We start from the raw sequence: 20,976 nt of genomic DNA, 5'->3' as shown, positions 1-20,976 counted from the left end.
AGCCATTACAAAGGCAGATAATATTCCTTATCTGTATCTTGACAAGGAATACTATATGCCAAGAAGTCTGACAAGCAGCAGGTGAATACACTGCAGTCTAAAACCACTACAAAGTAAATAGGATGAAGTCCTCTAAGCTGTAATTTCTTTGATATCATATTAGGGAAACCTGGTTATTATGTTCTACTTTGTAGTAGGTGGGATGTTAATTGTGCTCTTGAGGTGTTGTAAAGTCTTTGATATAAAGCTTGCGGAGCTTTAGTATAGGTTGGAGATACAAGAAAAGATGGTTGAATTGGGTTGGTCTAATAAAAGAGATCAAATTCACCCAAGGAACCTTGTCTGTGTTATAACTTGGAGTTGTTAGGAAGATCTTCCAATTAGTAGTGTGAGTCACTGAAGGTAACTCATGCAGAATAAAATGGATAGGAAATGAGTTGCAGCCTTATAAATATTTTTTGTTTGCATTGGCACCATGTGACTAGTATTAACTATTAACCTGTTGGTGTTCAACAAGAATAGTTTCCTTTTCTGAATAAGTCTATGTACCTGGCTAGAAGTTGTGCTTGTTTCTTGGCCTCCTCCAAAGCTAATTTAGCTTCTTCCTCTGCTTTCCTCCTCTTCTCCTCAGCATCACGCCTTGCCTGCTCTTCTGCCTCACATTTTCTTCTCTCATACTCTAGGCGTTCCTCTTCTGCCATCTCTGCCAGTCGTTGGCGTTCTTCTTCAAGCCACATTTCTCTTTCTTTCTGTCTACATTTTTCTGCCTCTAGGGAACAAGTAATCAGACAATTATTATCTATTAACATTTCCTAATTGAGAAATGAATTGCTAATGTGCTAAAACTAGAGATATCGCTGTCATAGTAATGTTGCTCTAAACATTTTAAAACGTCCTAAAAAAAAACCAACCTCACCATGCATACCAATTTAAAAAATGTTTTGGTGTCTTTAGCTGTCAGCTGGTTGTTCAGCATTTAGGTTTTATGTTTTTCAAATTTTTTCTGCAAACATTGGGGCTAGAAAGTCCCTGCTGCAGCCCCCTCTCCTTTCCCCGAAACAGATTCTCGTAGTTATCCCAGAGTAGAGAGAGCTAGTTAGCTATGTTAGTCTGAAGTAAGACAAGAGTCAGAGCAGGGTGACAAATTATAGACAAGTTCGGGGAAGCATAAGCTTTCATAAGCAACAGCTTGCTTCTCATAAACTTTTGTAAGCAACAGCTTGCTTCATCAGATGTTTAACTTCATCACAGCATTCTGACGAAGTAAGTTGTTGCTTATTAAAGTTTATGCTTTCTGAATCAGTTAGTCTACAAGGTGCCACTCTGCCCTGCCTTATGTAGTTATGTTACTGTTTAAGACAAAATACCAAATGTCGTGTGAACTGCAGTGAAATCACAATGCTTAAGACTGCTATTATCATTGGGATATTAAATGACTGTCACTATGCAGTTTTGAAAGTCACCTGCGGCAACTTCTGTGGAGACAACTAACAGGATAGAGCAGGGGTGGGCAAAATGTGGCCCGGGGGCCGGATGTGGCCCACCAGGCCATTCTATCTGGCCTGTGGGTCTCCTAAAAAAATTAAAAAATTAATATTTATCTGCCCTGGGCTGCCTGTCATGTGGCCCTTGATGGCTTGCTGAAACTCAGTAAGCGGCCTTCTGCCCAAAATAATTGCCCGCCCCTGGGATAGAGCCTTTATTCTTTTTGGCTGTTTCCTTGTTGTTTAGCTTGTAATGGTGGTTGTAGGTTTTTCTGATGCTTTATAATATCCGGGATCAAACCCAAATTCTCTGTATTTCTACATTGTCTTTCTTCCAAGCATCTTAATATTTTACACACTTTAATTAAACATATTACTCTTTATAATATTTTGTGTAGCAAAATATTAATTTTCTTCTATTTGTCTAATGGGGATGAGGAGACATGGTTTAAGTGAATTGTGTAAGATTGTAGCAAATGAGTGGCAAACCCAGGAATAGAATCCACACGTTTTGATGAAGCTCTAGAATAATTCCTTCTCATTGTCATGGTAAGGACAGAACAATGGGCTCAAGGACATAGTCAGTAGAACTGAACTTATGTCCAGTTCTTCATATGTTTCTACAAGAACCTACACTGTAAAAAGGGAAGGCCTATGTGGCAAAGTTTCTTTCTTTACCATTTGTGATCCAGGAGTTACTATTAGCTACATAAAGTCCTCTCAAAAGCCATCACTTCACTTTTTGTAGGAAAAGCTGAAGTACAAACAGAAGGCAGGGCTTTTTTTGCCCCTCACCTTTATGCTGTTGGCAATTTCTCTCACCATCAGAACAGAGACAGGGAGAGTTTCCTTGGAATGCAATATTCTGAGAGGGAGTTTGTAGCATGTTGTCAGGTAACACTCCACAGTCTATTTTTCTGGGGCAAGCTTGCCCCACAGGAATCAACATAAAGTATGAAACAACAACTATGTAAACAATAAATGGCTAAACCAAATTTTGCAGTCTTTCCCCAGACCCTGAGTAGTTGGCTCAGTGCTGCAGCCTCTCGCCATGCTGCCTTCCCTCTCTTCCCTGGGAGCTTTTAGCTTCCTCTGGGCCAGCCAATTATCCTAATCAACTGGCCCAGTTCTCCTAGACAGGCTTGGCACCTTATTGTTGGCAGTTGGGCTGCAACCCCTGAGGTGTACAGCCTGCTACAGAGTTAAACGTTGGATCCTAACTGGTGGCTGAAATAATTGTATTGAACCAATGTGGGATTTTATGTCTCAGCAGGCTCTACTTTATACTTACTAAGTGGGACTGCTTAAGAAAGCTCCCTGCAATGAGACTGTAAGCTATTCCTGCTGTGGTTCATTCATTACAATAACTATAAAGATATTTAAAGAAGCTTCTAAGTATTTGCCTTACCGTAGGATCTAAAAGCCTGAGAGGAATTAATTTATTCACTCTCACTGTGTTTGTGTGAAGAAGGGGATTATCATCATCATCGCCATTTTACAGATTGGGATGTGAGCCACAGATATATTAAGAACTTTGTCTGGGGTGTCAAGAATTCTATGACAGAACAAGGAACTTTGGAGTCTGAGTTGAGTGTCTTATTCTGGGTAAGTTATTTGTAGATACAGTAAGCACCTGCCCGCTCTTGCTCCTCTTGCTGCTTTTTCTTCTGTAGTTCCAGAAGTTTTCTGCGATATTCCTCTTGCTGCTGCCGAACACGTTCCTGGGCTGCCTTCTCCTCTTGTAACTTCCTTGCTGCCGCCTCCTCCTGGCGCTGGTGCTCTTCTTCTAGCTGTTGTTTCAGTAAACTAAGAAAAAAATAATTAACTGCAATAGTATTGAAAGTCTGCTGAGTGCTTTATAGACCAGATGAAGAGTTGGTTTCCAGCCCAAAGATCTAAGTAGCCTGCACAAATGAAGATGGGATGGAATTAAGAAATAGCAGATAGGGTGTTTAATGATGCTTAATTTGTATCCTGTGTGGTTTGAAAATTTTATTTTATTTTGAAAATGTATTTTATTGTGCAATTTTATCTTTCCTTGAGAGGTTGCAGGACAAGGGTTTTAAGTCTTCTAGACATAAGTGTTTTTAAGGGAAGGATAGGAAGCAGACAGGGCTAAGGAGGTAGTTGCAGATGCATGGGCAGTGTGGAATGGAAGGCATAGAGGTACGTGTGAGGAAGACACCTGGGGCAGGTCCCAACGTGCAGAGATGTGTGCTTGTAGCCACACCCCTGCACATGCACTTTGGCATGCAGCAAATTGCCCCGGACAGAAATAGGGGAGGCTGGGGCCAGCACCTGTGCTGGTCCCAGCAGTACTACCTGGTGTCCTGGTACAGCAAGCGTGTAGATTTGGTAGCTCAGAGCCTGGCTAGCAGCCAGAGCATTGCAGCCAGCCCTCCATTTGTTCCAGTGCGTGCTACTGATGTGTACTCTGCCACTTTTTTCCCCAGAGTTGTTGTTTTTGCTCCTGGGATTTCCTAGTAGCAATTTTTTCCACCATATTGCAAATTTGCATGTCGTTTGTGGTGTCATAAACCGCACACCCTTGTATGTGGGGACCTGCCCTAGGAATCGGTTAGGTATATATCACAGAAATCTCAGCAGGGGCAATGATTATGGAAATAGATGGAGCAAACAGAGACACAGACAGACTGAGTTGTGTAGGTGCTTGAAGACAATTAAATTAGGGCTTTAAATATGGTGCAGAAGGCAAAAGGATCACAGTGAAAGGATTTGAAGAAGATTTGGGTACAGTTAAAGCAACAGACAAGCATTTTCTGCAGCAGGATTTGGATGAATGTGGGAGGAGTTAGATAGAAGTCCAGAAGGAAACTTCACAAGTCAAGGTAAGAGGTAGAGCTTGGGCAAGGGCTTGGACTGCGCAGGAGGAGAAATGGCTAATGGACAAAAAAAGCAAACAAAAAAAATCACTGTTAGGGAAGAGACCTGTGGGGGTTGGTTTTGTTCAATATTTTCATCAGTGATCTGGAAGTTGGGATGGAGTGTGCCCTCAGCAAGCTTGCAGATGACACTAAACTGTGGGGAGTAGTAGATGCACTGGAAAGTAGGGCTAGGATTCAGAGACACCTAGACAAATTGGAGAATTAGACCAAAATAAATCTCGTGAAGTTCAACAAGACAAGTACGAAGTCCTGCACTTAGGACACAACAATCCCATGCACTAGTACAGGCTGGGGACCAAATGGCTGAGCAACAGCTCTGCAGAAAAGTGCCTGGGGGTTATAGTGGACAGTACGCTGAATATGAGCCAACAGTGTGCCCTTGTTGTGAAGAAGGCTAACAACATACTGAGTTTCATCAGTAGGACTTGCCAGAAGATTGAGGGAAATGATTATTCCTCTATTTGGCATTGATGAGGCCACATCTAGAGTACTGTCCAGTTTTGGGCCCCGACTACAGAAAGGGTTTGGTCAAATTGGAAAGTCCAGTGGAGAGCAACAAAAATGGTTAGGGGACTGGGGCACATGACTTCTGAGGAGAGGCTGAGGGAACTGGGCTTATTTAGTCTGAAGAAGAGAAGACTAAGAGAGGATTTAATAGCAGCCCACAACTATCCAAAGAGGATGGAGCTAAACTGTTCTCAGTGGTGGCAGATAACAGAACAAGGATCAACAGTCTCAAGTTGCAGCAAAGGAAGTTTAGGTTAGATATTGGGGAAAAACTCTCATGAGGAGGGTAGTAAAGCACCGGAACAGGTTACCCAGGGAGGCTGGGGAATCTCCATCCATTTAAGACCCAAGTAGACAAAGCCTTGGCTGAGATAATACAGTTAGGGGTAGTCCTGCTTTGAGCAGGGGGTTGGACTAGATGATAACCTGAGGTCTCTTCCAACCCTAGTTTTCTATGATTCTATGATATTGTAACTAGTTATTTCTGATAGAGGTCAGTTCTACCTAACTGAAGAAAATACAAAACCTATATGAAATCCCCTAGCTAGCTATGCAGTACCATGATGGTTGCTTGGGAAGGGGGAAGAAAAAACAGTTGTTAATATGTACTGATGTTTAGACATTCATACACTTAATCTGCATTTTGAGTTCTTATAATTGCAGATGATATTCAGATATTCAGTTCCTAATCAATTTCTGAAGCATATTACACTATTTGTCTCAACTTCCTACCATAGTGAGTTCCACAGGTAATCATATATTGAATTTAAACATGTTCCCTTTCCCTTTTTTTTTTAAGGTACCTGTGTTCTCTTGTTTTTGCATTATAATGATTTGCATTGTAACAATAACCATTTGTGGGGAGAGGGGAATGAGTAATAAGAACAAAGCCAAGGGTAAAGATCTTTCTCGCTCTTATATGGTGATTTTTTTTTCATTGCCCTATTATTTGGCAATCTGGAGTACAAGTCAGTTTGCTGGTTCCCTAGCACTGGGCTAGCTGATTATTTTCCTGATGTCACCAGGAAGATACTTGCTAGTTTATCCCCAACCTACCTCTGTTTCAACATGAGAAAACATAAAAGTGCTGGATGTAATGTTTCTTACACAGTAAATAAGCAAAGCAAAAAACAGGGCATTCTATGTTTTCGTTTCACCCAAACATTCCCCTGTCCGGCTAGACTCTTGTTTCCAATTACCGCATCTCCTCAATTCTTCTCTGTTGTTCCTGTTCCAGTTCTTCCTTCATTTTTTCCATTCGCTCCTGCTGCTCTTGCTGTTTGCGTTTCTGTTCCTCCTGTTCCCTTCTTTTCCGCTCTACCTCTAGCCGTCTTCTTTCTGCCTTCTCTGCTCGCATTCTTTCCCGTGATGATTTCTCATGCTGGTTTTCAGGCAGATTCTGACCATATATAAAGAAAGGATGGTTACTTAATGAAGTCTGGAGTCTTCTAATAATTTATGGCTTGAATCTGGTCCACTGTTGTCAACGAGATTCACAATCCTTGAAATGGAGGCACTTACAGAGGTATGAAATGGATGCATCACTGTCAAAAGTGATGGACTTTACCTATGCTCTTTTTACAGTAAATATACTTGTCATTCTCTTTCTAGCAGATGCTTGCCCTTGGGACATTGGAGCATTGCAATGCTCTCCCTGGGCGCATTCAGACAAGTACAGTCATGCAGTATGTGGCACTACAAATATGTATGCAGCGACACATACCGTGTTCTCCATGTTGGATATCCAGGGATCAGAAAAACCCATGGAAAAAAAAATGGTGCAGTGCACGCTTGGGCAGCAAGCACTGCTGAAAAGCAGAGCCAGGCTGCCCAGAGCCACACTGCTGCCAGCCAGGCTCCGCGCAGCAGAATCACTGTGCCTGCAGACCCAGGAGGCCCCCAGGACTCGAGGTAAGGCTGCTGGGGCCAGCCCAGTGCTGCTGAGACCCCACCCAGGGCAACTTTATCCTGACTTTTTTTCTGCACTGTTGTATACTGAATCCTATGACGTTTTTCTCAAGCTCAGATACGAACTTTAGTACCTTCTGAATGCTTTACCTGTTTAATATGTCGAGAAGGAGCAAAAGAGATAGTAAAAGTTTACTCTGAGACTCTAACATTGTCTTGCAATGTGGAGAAACTGGTAGGAATGGTGTTTCATTTGCGAGGCAAAAAATGTTAATAAAAGAGCAAATGTAGTAACTAAATACAATCATTGTAATAAAAGTAGGAGGACATAAATATTTTCTGTATAGAAACTCTTCCTGCTTATGCTCTTAAGTTACAGGATCTAGATGGATTAAGCACTCTGCAGCAACATGGAATCCAAGGAGTCACAGTACTAGATGGGACCGTTGTCTTAGTCTGCTAGCCCATTTCTGGCAGGAGCCAACATCTAATGCTCCAGAGAGACTCCCTCTCTTTACATAATACACTTCCCTTTGTGCATTTCTGTACATGCTCAGGGAGAAAGAAGGCTTTCCTGAGCCTGTGATAATGTGACTCTTTGAAGCATGATATCTATTAGCCTGGGGCGGAGCAGTTCTTTTGTGGGCTTGAGGTTCAGTGTTGGCTTGTCTAGGGGCCATGTGCAAGTGCTTCAGAGGAGGAGATGGAGAGGCCATCCAAATCTTGAAAGGAGAAACTGAGCCTGCTTGACCCTGCAGGAGGGGATTAAGGGATTTGGCTTGAGGGCCAGTTTACCTTTCTAGCCTTAGGAAGGGCATCTTGAAGCAGCAACTGCCTCAGCAGGCCCTGCTGTGGCTAAAGTGTGACCGATAACTTACTGCTTTGCTAACAGACCTACACATGTTGCAGCTGGCCACAAGCACTCGGACATTTTAAAATCTCATCTTACACAATTTAAAACCCTGGCGCCATGTGACCATAAGGGCCACAGGCTGACTATACTGCTGCAATCTCCTCTACTTGTTTATATCAACCGTATAACTGCTTGTGCTATTAGACTGGGATTGCTACCAGGCAAATGACCTGCTGAATTCATGGTAAATTAAACATTCTTGTCAGAGGATGATATGGTCCTTGCAGCGGATTTGGGATCAGCTGCACTGGTGCCAAGCGGTGTGAGGAGCGAGGATGAGAACTGTGGGTGGCTGTGAGGAGGCCCGCAGAGGCAGAGCAGGGCAGCTGGCACTTTGGTCAGATGGGGAACCAGGGGAGTAGGCAGGACAGCGGGGAGTTTCGAAAGAGGCCCTGGGAGGGAAAGTCAAGGTGGCTGAGTGTACAGTGGGGCAGCAAGCCCAGTTGTTCAGGGCTCCCATGTGCAGGACTCCACTGACAGCCCTGAGCCCTTCCTGGGAGGGCTGAGAAACTGCTTCTGCTGCCACCTAGTGAGGTGCTGCAGTGAGCACAGCTGAGGAGGGAAACATGGAGCCAGCGGTCAGGACCCAAAACAGCTGAAGCTGAGCTGAGGGCTGTAGGAGAGTTGGGTGACGGGGGCGCACGGAGAGCCCAGGCCCTCGGGAAGGAAGGGCTGGGACTGTCTGACCAAAGAGCACTCGTCCTGATCCCTCGCTCTGGGCTTTGCCACCACAGAAGAAGCCAACTTGTGGTGTGGCTGGAGGGCTAGGTCAGCAGAGCTGCGACAGCTGAGGCAAGGGGCGGACACACAGCCAGACCAGGTACGTCCCTCTGTCAGTCCTACAACATAAAAGGCAGTTCAGTATCTGTCCCTCTCTCCAACCATAAAGGAGGACTCCAGTTCTTACCTCTGAGACCTCCCTGCTTTGGCCCCCCATAGATTCAGTGTCACACACTTTGGTGATCAGAGGAGGGGCTGGAGTAAATCTCTTGTCAGCAGGAGCTGAACCAAAGGCAGGAGGATAGCTGCAATCCTCAGTAGAAAGCTGGTGGCCATCAGGAGGATGTTCCTGGTCTTTAACAGAAGAGTTGGAAGGAGAAAGGCTGCTGTCATCTCCTGCCTCTTCATCTCCAGCAGTAGCAGCACTGCTCTCATCTGTTTGCCCTCCTGCTTCCTGATGCGACTCGTGGGTGGTCTTTGGTCTTTTGATTCCTGTAGCCTTTTTCTTAAGAGAGACTTTTCTTTTCTCATCAGCTTTTTTCTCTTTTGGTTTTCCTGTAAAAACACAGTCCTTTACAACTCTAGATTTGTTTTTGCTGACGTAGCCAAACCACTGCCACCTGATTATCACTAGTCATAGGGTGCATCTACACAAGAAGCTTTACTGTGAAGCAGTGTTGTTTATGGCACAGTAAGCATGCAGTAAGCAGGTGTGTCTACACATGCGCATGCTTACTGTGCAGTAAACCTCACTAATCGAGTAAATTTGCTACCTGCAAAGGCAAGTAGCAAATTTACTTGTGATTAGTTACTGTGCAGTAGACCTCATATAGATGCCTGACCAGGAGCAAATTTGCTCTTGGTCAGCCAACCACCAGGGGGTGAGAGATTGCTCCCTGCCCCCAGGAGCTGTCTACTGCTGGGGTGGGGGTCTGCCACTGGAGCCCAGGCAGGGACCGTGTCCCTCTGCCCCAGCAGCAGGGAGCACCAAGCCCCCTCTCTGAGATCGTGATCAGGGAGTGGGGGCTGGGAGATCCTTATCTCCCAGTCCCCACTTTGTGATACTGGGGCTGGCACTGGAAAATCCTTATCCCCTAGCCTGAGCCCTGTGACCATGATCTCAGAGCCAGGGGCTTGGTGCTCCCTGCTGTAAGGGTAGGGGGACATTATGCCTGCCCAGGCTCCAGTGGTGGCAGCAGGCAGCTCCCTAGGGGCACAGAGCAATGTCCCAGCCCTGACCAGGACGCAGCTATCTCCTGGCCCAGTGCTCCCTGCCAGTCCCTGGGCTAGTGCTCAGAGGAAGCCTAAAGCTCCCCCTGGTGGTGGCAGAGGCCCACTGTAGGGCCCCAGGAAGCAGAAGCAGTTTGCTGCCAATTAGCATCAAATCTGCTCCAACTTCCCTACATGTATAGGTGCCTGCCCAAGAGTGTTTTTCATGAGTAGTTTACTCATGAGTAGTTTACTCATGAGTAAACTGCTCCCGGATCTAATGTTATGTGTAGACACACCCATAGAGAAGCAGGGCTGGAAGAGATCTCTAGAGGTAATTTAGTCCAACCCCCTGCCTGAGCCAGCATCATCCCTATCAAAAACATCCCATACAACCATAATTTAAACTCTACATGAGACTACCATCAACCCTGATACAACATAGACTTAACACCCTAACCTGCCACAGGTAAAGCTGGGGAACCATGGCAGCCAGGGTCCTGCTTCTATAAAATGTTGTCAAGAGGTATATAAAATATATGCTCAAGAGGTCTCTGGTAGAGGGCCATGTCCCACATTACAGAGGAAGGCAAAGCCCTCCACAGTCCACGTTAACCTGACCATGGGATAAAATTCCTTCCTGAACTCAAATATTGTGATCAGTTTGATCCTGAGTGGAGGGGAAAGATCCTCTAGCCTGAAACCTCTTTGTTCCTAGCAGAAGAATCTGCACACCCCAGTTGAAGTCCCTTGCTTTGCTGTAACCAACACCTAATGCCTCTGGGAAGGTTTAAAAACACCTGACACATTTGCAGTGGTACATCACTTACACTGTAGGTAGCTGTACAGACATATACAACAACATCTATCTCCCACTGTCTGAGTACCTAAATATAGAGGTAAATCTGTTCCTTGTATTGATACTGTAATTGTGGTAGTTACAGCATATTTGTGATGGGCAATAAACATTGAAGTTGGAGAACATAGTAGAAATATTAGGTATAATAATTTTATCAAATAATACTTATTCTAAACATGAAAATAAAACTGCTTATCCAGAGAATTTGGTGAATCCAAAAATAAGAGTTTGGTGCTTTGCCCTTTTTTTGGTCTGTCTTGGTTCCTGCTTAGCTTAACTTAAGCACTAGGACTGTGCAAAGCTTGTCGCTGATTTGATTTGGTGGAGATTTGGCCCAATTTGGTGGCCAAATCTCCAAATCCAAATCAAATCAGGAGACCCTTTAATCTGTCCGAATCGAGTCGGAACCCTCCAAATCGATTCGGAGAGATTCGGCAATTCGGACATAGATGTAGCTTTAAATGTTTTTTCTACATACCTCAAGGTAGCAGATGGCTTATGATCGCTGCGATGCTGGGCTGCATAGCGCATCCCACAGGAGTGCAGGGGGCTTCTCAGCGTGGTCAGCAGCAGACCTGGAATGGACCAGAAGGACTTCCGGTCCACTTCTGGGTCTGCCAGAGAGCATGCTGGGAGTGCCCACCACACTCACCTGTCTCGGCAACTAGTGTCTCTTAGCTCTGGAGCACACCTGGGGTCCCCCCATGGCTGATTGCTGAGCCAGGGGGCATGGGAGTGGGGGGGCCTGCGCACTCCCTGGTGGACCTGGAAGTGGACTGGAAACACTTTCAGTCCACTTCTGGGTTCACCGCTGAGCATGCAGGGTCCCCGTCCCCCCTCCCCCCCCCGTGCTCCTGTTGGGGACGCTCCAACCCCCTCACCATTTTAGCATTCATGAGCTGTGCCTGGTACCTTGAGGTTTGTAGAAAAAACATTTAAAGCTGTATCTATGGCCAAATTGCTGATTCTCCGAATCAGCATCAAATCTTCAGATTCAGCTGAATACAATTAGGGACAGTGATCTGAATCAATGAATTGAATCACTGTCCCTGATTTGGGCTAAATTTGAATTGAATAGGGCCCATTTTGCACACCCCTATTAAACACCCCAAACATTATGCCTTTCTTTGACTAATACAATTCGTTTGAAAATTAAGCTAGCTCTGGCAATGATTAGGTGAATGTCTACAAAGTCTTCTAGATTTTGAGACTACCAACTGTAATTTAATATTTAATGACAAACTTCATACAAAACATAGAGCTGGATTTAGGTTTTTCCCTCCTCTCCTCTCCCTCTTCTTCTCAGGATAAATTTGTGGCCTTACTTCTCTAGGTAAAATGTTACAGGAGATGTTGAGATTGACTTGTTTTTCAGACGTGTTCTCTTTTGATGTCAGAAAGCAGTGTGGTCTGGTGGATGGGACATTGGACAGAAACTCTGGGATCCTGAGTTCTATGTCCAGCTCTGCCAATGACCTGTTGGGGTGCATACACACATACTAAGTCAACTTAAAATAAGGTGACTTTAAGTCAACTTAACTAAATTGACTTAAGTTAAGCTTCTCGGAACATACACACATACAGCTCCTTGACATGATGGTGACCATCTTGTGAGCTAAGTTGACTTAACTAATATGACTCAGTATACCTCGGGGGTGCATTATCTTGTGCCACATGTAAGTGCTTCACATGTGTGTGTATGCTCTGATAGTTAAGTTGACTTTAAAAAATTAAGTTGGCTTAGCTGTCAGAAAGTTAGTATGTGTGTACACACCCCTGGTTAGCTTTAGACAAGTCAGTTCATCGAATCAACTTGAATCGTGCTGTGTTACATCTGTCAAGGCACAGGGTCAGTTTCTAAATGAGTTCAAATTTTTCCCAGGAAAAATAGGGCCCTTGGCTTCTAAGTACTACTGGAAAACAAGCAAGCAATAAAACAAAATCAAAACAAAATGTCTGTTGCTATATGTGTACATATTTCATGTGTCAAGTTTTTGGTTTGGGGTTATTTTTTGCTTCACCAAAATTATTTTTAGAGGGGAAAACTTAGTTACAAACCCTGCCTATTCATATAACTACATATAATTTTTACTTACTTGCAAACAGACAGATTTTCCTTCCAGGCAAGCATAATTACAATGTATCCATCTATTACTACACTAACTACTGCCCATATTTGATTCCAGGCTAAATAACAAAGTAAATTAATACAAGCTGATCACACATTTAAAACTAACACCTGAATGCCAGAATTTCTCTTGGACTTTTGATCTTCTGATACTCTCCTGGTAATACTTCTATTACATCTCCCATTGATATAACTTAATCTGTGGGTGTGAGGAAAGCAAGTTAAAGAAGTTAAAGCTCCTCCGGCTGGCTTTAAACTAGGCTCATCGGGGGGAGGGGAGTACGAGGGCAGGGGAAGCTGTGGACCACCAAACCATGTGGCACCCACAAGGACAGCCCAGCCTGAAGAAGGAGAACATTGGAAACCTGAAAGCCATGGGGAGACCAGCACTACAGAACAGGTAAGAAACAATGGGCCCCTTGGGACTCAGAGTGGGGGGGCAGCAAAGGCACCAGTCGCAGGGCTCAAGTGCCTATATACTAATGCTAGGAGCATGGGGAACAAGCAGGATGAATTAGCGCTCCTGCTTGCACTAAACACCTATGACTTAGTGGGGCTAAGAGAGACCTGGTGGGATTCATCCCATGACTGGGCAGTACATATTGAGGGCTATAGATTGTATAGAAAGGACAGGTCGGGGAAGAAAGGGGTGGGGGGGGTTGCACTTTATGTCAGTGAGCAATATACATCAACCCTCATCAAGACAGAATCCAAGGTTGAGGAAGTAGAAGGATTGTGGGTTAGGCTACATGGGGGGCAAGGAGAAAGGGATTTGGTGGTAGGGGTCTGCTACAGACCCCCACACCAAGGGGAAGAAATAGATGCAGGGCTCCTGAGGCAACTCTCGGAGACCATAAAAGCTAACGAGGCGGTAGTCATGGGGGACCTAAACTACCCAGACATCTGCTGGGAGACGCAGACAGCAAGGTCCCATCGCTCACGCAGGTTTCTAACCTGTATACAGGACCTCTACCTAACACAGGAGGTGCATGGTCCCACTAGGGGGAATGCCATACTGGATCTGGTATTGGCAACAGGAGATGACATGATAGGGGACCTCCAGATTGGTAGCCATTTGGGAGACAGTGATCACCTAATAATAGAATTCTAACATAAGACGGCGAGTGGGTAAGGTAACTAGTAGGGTGAAAGTGCTAGACTTTAGGAAAGCTGATCTCAATGCACTCAGGCGATTAGTCAAGGAAGCACTGCAGAGTAGGAGTTTTGAAGGGATGGGAGCCCAAGAAGGGTGGCTGTGCCTAAAGGAAATGATCCTTCGGGCACAAAGCAAGACGATCCCCGAGCGAGGCAAAAAAGGGAAAGGGGCCAGGAGGCTTCCATGGCTGACCAGAGAAATCCAGGGCAGCCTAAGGGCCAAAAGGGGAGCACATAAAAAGTGGAAACAGGGCGAGATCACTAAAGATGAATATACCTCCTCTGCTCGTGCTTGTAGGGAGGCAGTTAGGCAGGCCAAAGCTACCATGGAGCTGAGGATGGCAACCCAAGTAAAAGACAACAAGAAATTGTTTTTTAGATATATTGGGAGTAAAAGGAAGGCCCAGGGAAGAATAGGACCACTGCTAAATGGGCAGAAACAATTGGTGACAGATAGGGGGGACAAGGCTGAACTCCTCAACGAGTTCTTTGCCTCAGTGTTCCTAAGTGAGGGGCACGACAAGTCTCTCACTGGGGTTGTAGAGAGGCAGCAGCAAGGCGCCAGACTTCCATACGTAGATCCTGAGGTGGTGCAGAGTCATTTGGAAGAACTGGATGCCTTTAAATCGGCAGGCCCGGATGGGCTCCATCCGAGGGTGCTGAAGGCACTGGCTGACATCATTGCAGAGCCACTGGCAGGAATATTCGAATGCTCGTGGTGCACGGGCCAAGTCCCGGAGGACTGGAAAAGGGCTAACGTGGTCCCCATTTTCAAAAAGGGGAGGAAGGAGGACCCAGGCAACTATAGGCCAGTCAGTCTCACCTCCATCCTTGGTAAAGTCTTTGAAAAAATTATCAAGGCTCACATTTGTGAGAGCCCAGCAGGGCAAATTATGCTGAGGGGAAACCAGCATGGGTTTGTGGCAGGCAGATCGTGCCTGACCAATCTAGTCTCTTTCTATGACCAGGTTACGAAACGCCTGGACACAGGAGGAGGGGTGGATGTCGTATACTTAGACTTCAGGAAGGCCTTCGATACGGTATCCCACCCCATACTGGTGAACAAGCTAAGAGGCTGTGATGTGGATGACTGCACAGTCCGGTGGGTGGCGAATTGGCTAGAGGGTCACACCCAAAGAGTCGTGGTGGATGGGTCGGTCTCGACCTGGAAGGGTGTGGGCAGTGGGTCCCGCAGGGCTCGGTCCTTGGACCAATACTCTTTAATGTCTTCATCAGCGACTTGGATGAGGGAGTCAAATGTACTCTGTCCAAGTTTGCAGATGACACAAAGCTATGGGGAGAAGTGGACACGCAGGAGGGCAGGGAACAGCTGCAGGCAGACCTGGATAGGTTGGACAAGTGGGCAGAAAACAACAGGATGCAGTTCAACAAGGAGAAATGCAAAGTGCTGCACCTAGGGAGGAAAAATGTCCAGCACACCTACAGCCTAGGAAATGACCTGCTGGGTGGCACAGAGGTGGAAAGGGATCTTGGAGTCCTAGTGGACTCCAAGATGAACATGAGTCGGCAGTGTGACGAAGCCATCAGAAAAGCCAATGGCACTTTATCGTGCATCAGCAGATGCATGACGAATAGGTCCAGGGAGGTGATACTTCCCCTCTATAGGGCGCTGGTCAGACTGCAGTTGGAGTACTGCGTGCAATTCTGGGTGCCACACTTCAAGAAGGATGCGGATAACCTGGAGAGGGTCCAGAGAAGGGCAACTCGTATGGTCAAGGGCCTGCAGACCAAGCCCTATGAGGAGAGACTAGAGAAACTGGACCTTTTCAGCCTCCGCAAGAGAAGGTTGAGGCGCGACCTTGTGGCTGCCTTTAAGTTCATCACGGGGGCACAGAAGGGAATTGGTGAGTATTTATTCACCAAGGCGCCCCCGGGGGTCACAAGAAACAATGGCCACAAGCTAGCAGAGAGCATATTTAGATTGGACATTAGGAAGAACTTCTTCACAGTTCGAGTGGCCAAGGTCTGGAACGGGCTCCCAAGGGAGGTGGTGCTCTCCCCTACCCTGGGGGTCTTCAAGAGGATGATAAGCATCTAGCTGGGGTCATCTAGACCCAGCACTCTTTCCTGCCTATGCAGGGGGTCGGACTCGATGATCTATTGAGGTCCCTTCCGACCCTAACATCTATGAATCTATAAGAGTTTTGTGTATCAATGCCAGTGTGTTCTTACATACTTACCTACAACAAATTCTTCCCTGATGTAGTGTTTATCTTTGTTACTACTCTCTTTCTGTGTAGTGGATTCTGGGTTCATCTTCATGAACTTATTTCTCTCTCTTTTCATGGGTTTGTTCTGTGAAACTTCTGTATCCTGGAAACAGAATTGAAAGTAAGAATTTACTTTTTTATGAACTAAATAAAACTTGAAAGTTCTCATACCTTGGAAACCCTGTTCAAAAAGCAGTCATAGAAAAAAGCCCTTTCCTTAATTTTGGTGGGGACACTGGTACTTCACTACAACTGCAACAATAACATATGTTGTTCTTGGAGCATCCCAAATAAAGGGATTTCCTATGTCACTATTCAAAAAAAAAATCATACTTTAACCAATTTAAAAATGGCCTTACCCTGTAAGTTTTACCTGTGTGCTGCTGACAGTTACCCAGTAGGATCTAGGGGAAAATCGGTTCCACCACAAGTTGTTTCTTGCTAGTGCTATAAGCAAAGCCATATACTTATTATTTGGGTGAAAACTCTGTCAAAAAAGATGGATTTACTCTCAATAGTCTCATCCAGAGGTGACACTGGCTAGTACTGTGCCCTGAGTGGCAGCAGCACATGCTGCAGCAGCCAAAATTATGCTGCTGCTGGGGGGAATGTCACCTCCTTTTTTGCTCCTGAGATGCATGTTGAGACACGGTTTTTGGGTGTCAAAAAAGGAGGTGCCATCTTCACCAGCAGCAAAAACCCTCCATCTGGGTGCCATCGTCGCTTCTTTGCTCTCCTTGCTGTTGGAGCTGCTGCGAGAAGGTGCAGGGCATTGGGAGGGAGGAGAGGGTGAGTGAGGTGCACCACTAACTTTATTCTGGTTCTGCCCCCCTCCCCCCACAAACGCTTAAGTAGTGCTGAGGGCTTGTGCCCTGCTTGCCCACCCATCATTACACTAGTAGCCTCCTCATGGGTGATTTCCACTAGTATTAGTAACTTTCATCATCCCTGGTACTCTGCCCCTGATGTTTTACATCACTCTGCCCTCTTTCAACAGCTTCCTAAATCAACTGGAGACAGTATGGAAAAAATGGAATTTTTTTTTGAAATGTTGGTTCATAGCACTCACTTGTTTCTCTTTGTAGTATTTTAACCAGGTTGCTTGGCCTCAAGCAGTGCACCTAGACATTAGTGTTGGATTATAGGGCTGGAAGAGGGATTCTATGAGGTCCTCTAGTCCAGTGGTTCTCAACATTTTTTGTACTAGGATCCATTTGTTAAACATCAATGGCCAGTCCTGACCCAGTGCCTCTCACTCTTGACCCACTACCCTCTACTCCCAGCCCCCTAGTATGTGGGGCAGAGGGTGGGTGTGTAGGGCAGGGGATGTGTATGTGGAGTATGGGGGGCCCCAAGCAGCTCCTTGCAGGCTGGAACTCTGTCAGCCTGCAAGGGAAAAGCCCAGTTTCCCATGTTTGTCTCCTTTAAAGGTAAATCCATTTTTAAAGTTTGTTCATAACCCTTTCATATATTCTTGCAATCCACTTTTGCGTCACATCCCACAGGTTGAGAAATGCTGCTCTAGTCCAGCCCCCTGCTCAAGACAGGATCATCCCAGACTAAAAGCCAGCCCAACCAAGAGTGTGTCTAACCTTCTCTTGAAAATTTCCAGAAACATGACATTCCACATCCTATCTAGGTAGCCTATTCTAATGCTCAATCACCCTCACAGTGAGAAAATTCTTCCTAATCTCTAACCTAAATTTCCTTTGCTGCAGTTTAATGCCTTTACTCCTAGTTCTGTCCCCTATGGCCACAGAGAATAGTTTACCTCCATCCTCTTTTATAATCACCCTTCAGGTATTTGAAGATTGTTATCAAATCCCCCCTCAGTCTAGGTCTGAGTTCTTCTTGTTTGCCCTTTGTTTACAGTGGAGATAATCTGGAAGTGGGCTAGGTTGGCTTTCCTGATTCCATTCTGCAGGGTGTAAAGCAGGGTCTTACTTGGTGACATCAGTCAGAGACCACTTCTTATACTACAGTCTGTTTCTCAGCTATCCTGTAAGAAGTGAAATCAGCGTATCTAATTTAGTTCTAATATAATTAACTACAGTTAACCACATTAACTCTCTTAAACCCATTCCAGGAGGATGGTGCAATGAGTTCTGCTACTGGAACAGTGGCCTGTGATACTTACAGAACTGAAGCTGGCAGCAGTTTGCTCACCAGGCTCCTCTGGCAGGGTTGTCTCTTCTATCTCTGTTAGAAGCTGTTTTTCAGAATGACTCTCACTTGCTCCAGCCTTCTCTTCTAGCATCAACCCATGGCTGGGAGGTCCCACGATTTGGTTTCCAGATTCAGAGGCTCTAACCCTCTTAGAGGTGCTGTTGGGGAAGCATTCAAATAAACTGGACCAAAAGACTTCAGAATCTCAGTGATAAGATCTCTCCTTGGACTGGAGTAGGAAAAGCTGGAGGTTTTTCTCTTTTGTTCCTCTGTAAGCCCTGAAACCTTTACAGCAATTTGTCAGTGCCATATAATGAAGAACAGCTCATGTAATTGTAATGGCCCCAGCAGGTAGCTGCTTTTCTCCTCAGAGGTCTCATCTCATTACTGAGGAAAGCAAGTACTATTTTCTCTCATGCTGCAACAAAGATCCCAGAACTCATTGGCAGGTGTCTTGCATATTTAATAATAAAATCATAATTATTAAATTATTCTGTGTTTCTGTAACACTTATCATCAAAGGTTCTCAGAGCATTTTACAATCATTAATGGCCTGACATTTTTAGAAGTGCCATGCACCCATAACTTCCACTGAAGTCAGTGGTAGTTGTAAGTACTCAGTTCCTCTGAAAAAATAGGACACACAAAACCTCTTAGTATTTCTGTGACAGAGGTTTTTGTATATATTTTCTGAATACTTAATTTTGTTTGTAAAACCTTATTGTATTTGATGCATTTGGCTACCCTGCAGATAAGTAATGCTGCACATATCTGAATTAACAAATTAAGGGAGAGTTAAAACTTTGCCTAGAGTCTCATAGATAAGATTCTCGGCTCTCACACTGGTTCACCCAAGACACATGAATCCAGTCCATTTTCTGAGCAAAACTTACCTAATTCCACATTTCAGTCACAGAAATTACTAATGACCATTTCTAACAGATGTAACAGTTACAGCTCAGCATAGGTGTTCCATGTTTAAAAATATTTTTTTTATAAAGGTGAGGGGGCAGGGCAAGGATGAAAATACATATTAGAAAAATGACAAGCCATAATGTTAAATTGACATACATGCAGTGCAATCTTCTTGAGGCTTTTTTCTCTGAGCAGTGAAATACTGCCCCATCTTTGCAATTTTATGTATCTAGATTCTTGACAAAAGGCTAAGTAAGTATCTCAAGCCTTTTCTTTTTAAAACAGATTTATTGTTGGTTCCATGTGGTTTTCACTACTTCAGTGATGCAAAACAGCCCTAAACCTGGTTTAACTGATCTGCTAAGACTAGTATATAGCCACTTTGCATTACCAGAGCTGTATGATTCAGACAGAATGTACTGAAGTATTTCGCTTTTTAACTAAGCTTTTTATAGCACTACTCAAAGTTTTTGGTTAGGTTCCAGTAACATATTTTCTGCACAATCCCCCATTGTTTTTGTGTGCTCTCTCTTATTTATGAGGTTTGTCTAGAATCTGTGGTTTTGTCTTAGTCAATCAAGTGACTGCATCTAGACAAAGACTCTGACTTTAGCTGCAGCATATTATGCGGACTGGAGAGAGGAAACTGGATACCAAAGAAGGGGAGGCAGCAGCAGTCTACCTCAATGCTTGTAACTTACACTACAGTAGGGGAACAGTCATCTTAACCAGGAAGTCTCAAAATTCTCAGTTCTGCTTAAGATAGTTCATTGCAAAAGCTTTAGAAACACATTTCCAAAGCATATTCATTATGCAAAGATCTGCTTGTACCTTGCTTACTTGGATAAAGGTAAGAGTGAACCGAAGCTCCAAAAATCTATGAGGAACACTTTTTTTCAGTCTGACAGCAAGAGAGTTTGCTTTAGTGTAACCTTGGATGATACATTAGTGTCACAGAGGCAAAGGGTTAAGTGCAAGAGAAGAGTAAGGGGTGTTGGTGTCTTAGGTAACTCTATAATCAGGCAGGGAGGGGACAGACAGGGGCAGCAGCCCTGGGCCACTGCCTTCGTGGAAGGGCACTAAAAAAATAGTTACACCGGGAAGCACCAGCCAGTAGTATCACAACTGCCTTGCCATGCCTCTGGCTGTAATATAGTTGGTCAGGAATTTAGCAACATAATGTGTTGCACTGCAAAATGTTGATCTGTTGAAACTGAAATTTTTGTGGAAATCAGCAGATTTTCACAAAGCTTTCATTGGAAAGGTTTCTAAGGTATAGGATGGAATTTCTGGTCAAAACAGAAAAGAGACCTACCTAAGAACAGCCAAAAACCTAGTAGTTAGCTGAGCCATTTCTCTGAGATGTAGGAGATGCAGGTTTATGTCCCTGCTCTGAGTCAAAGGCACGATAGCCTGGAAGAACCATTAAATATTACCATCTACTGCAGGTAGAGTAGAGGCTATACTTGTGTTTCCCATATCCAGGTAAGGACATGGACTATTTTGGGACAAATGTCTCTCCTCTGTCCTCTCCTCTTTTTCATGAAAAACGTTTCAAAGGTCTGGCATTTTTTCCAGTTTAGCTTGAAAGTCAATGTTAAAAGGTTTGTTTTTTTCACAGTTAAATTTTTGTTTTCTGAAAGCACTGATTTCTAAGACTCCTATTGCTTTGGTATTGAACTGCCTGAACTTTAATATTATCTGTCTATTTGTGGCTGACAGGTACCTAGAATACCCAGTAACTGTTATCTAAGCACTTCTGAGTTAAATTAAATCTGCATATGAGGTAAACTTAATGGATTCTCCTACTTTTCTCCCAGTACTAGTTATGGGACAGTCATATAGCATGCCCTAAAACTTGTCAAACCCTGCAGT

At 44.6% G+C, this 20,976-nt stretch overlaps 1 protein-coding gene across 4 annotated transcripts in view; it reads right to left on the bottom strand.

Annotated features, from left to right (window-relative positions):
* Positions 1-20,976, bottom strand: part of KIAA2012 (KIAA2012 ortholog) — a 105,260-nt gene that overhangs the window by 974 nt on the left and 83,310 nt on the right. For all 4 annotated transcript variants that reach the window (XM_059727072.1, XM_059727073.1, XM_059727075.1 and 1 more), the window contains 6 exons: positions 18,158-18,344; positions 15,991-16,123; positions 8,626-8,993; positions 6,097-6,296; positions 3,118-3,290; positions 550-769 (listed from right to left, as the gene is read on the bottom strand). In XM_059727072.1, the coding sequence (XP_059583055.1) occupies positions 550-769; positions 3,118-3,290; positions 6,097-6,296; positions 8,626-8,993; positions 15,991-16,123; positions 18,158-18,344 (1,281 nt within the window). The remainder of the gene's footprint in view (positions 1-549; positions 770-3,117; positions 3,291-6,096; positions 6,297-8,625; positions 8,994-15,990; positions 16,124-18,157; positions 18,345-20,976) is intronic.

This window comes from Alligator mississippiensis, chromosome 4 (genome assembly GCF_030867095.1).
Source record: "Alligator mississippiensis isolate rAllMis1 chromosome 4, rAllMis1, whole genome shotgun sequence".
Classification (NCBI taxonomy): Eukaryota; Metazoa; Chordata; order Crocodylia; family Alligatoridae; genus Alligator; species Alligator mississippiensis.
Note: the sequence above shows the minus strand (reverse complement) of the source record. Positions and strands in the feature narration are given on the sequence as shown.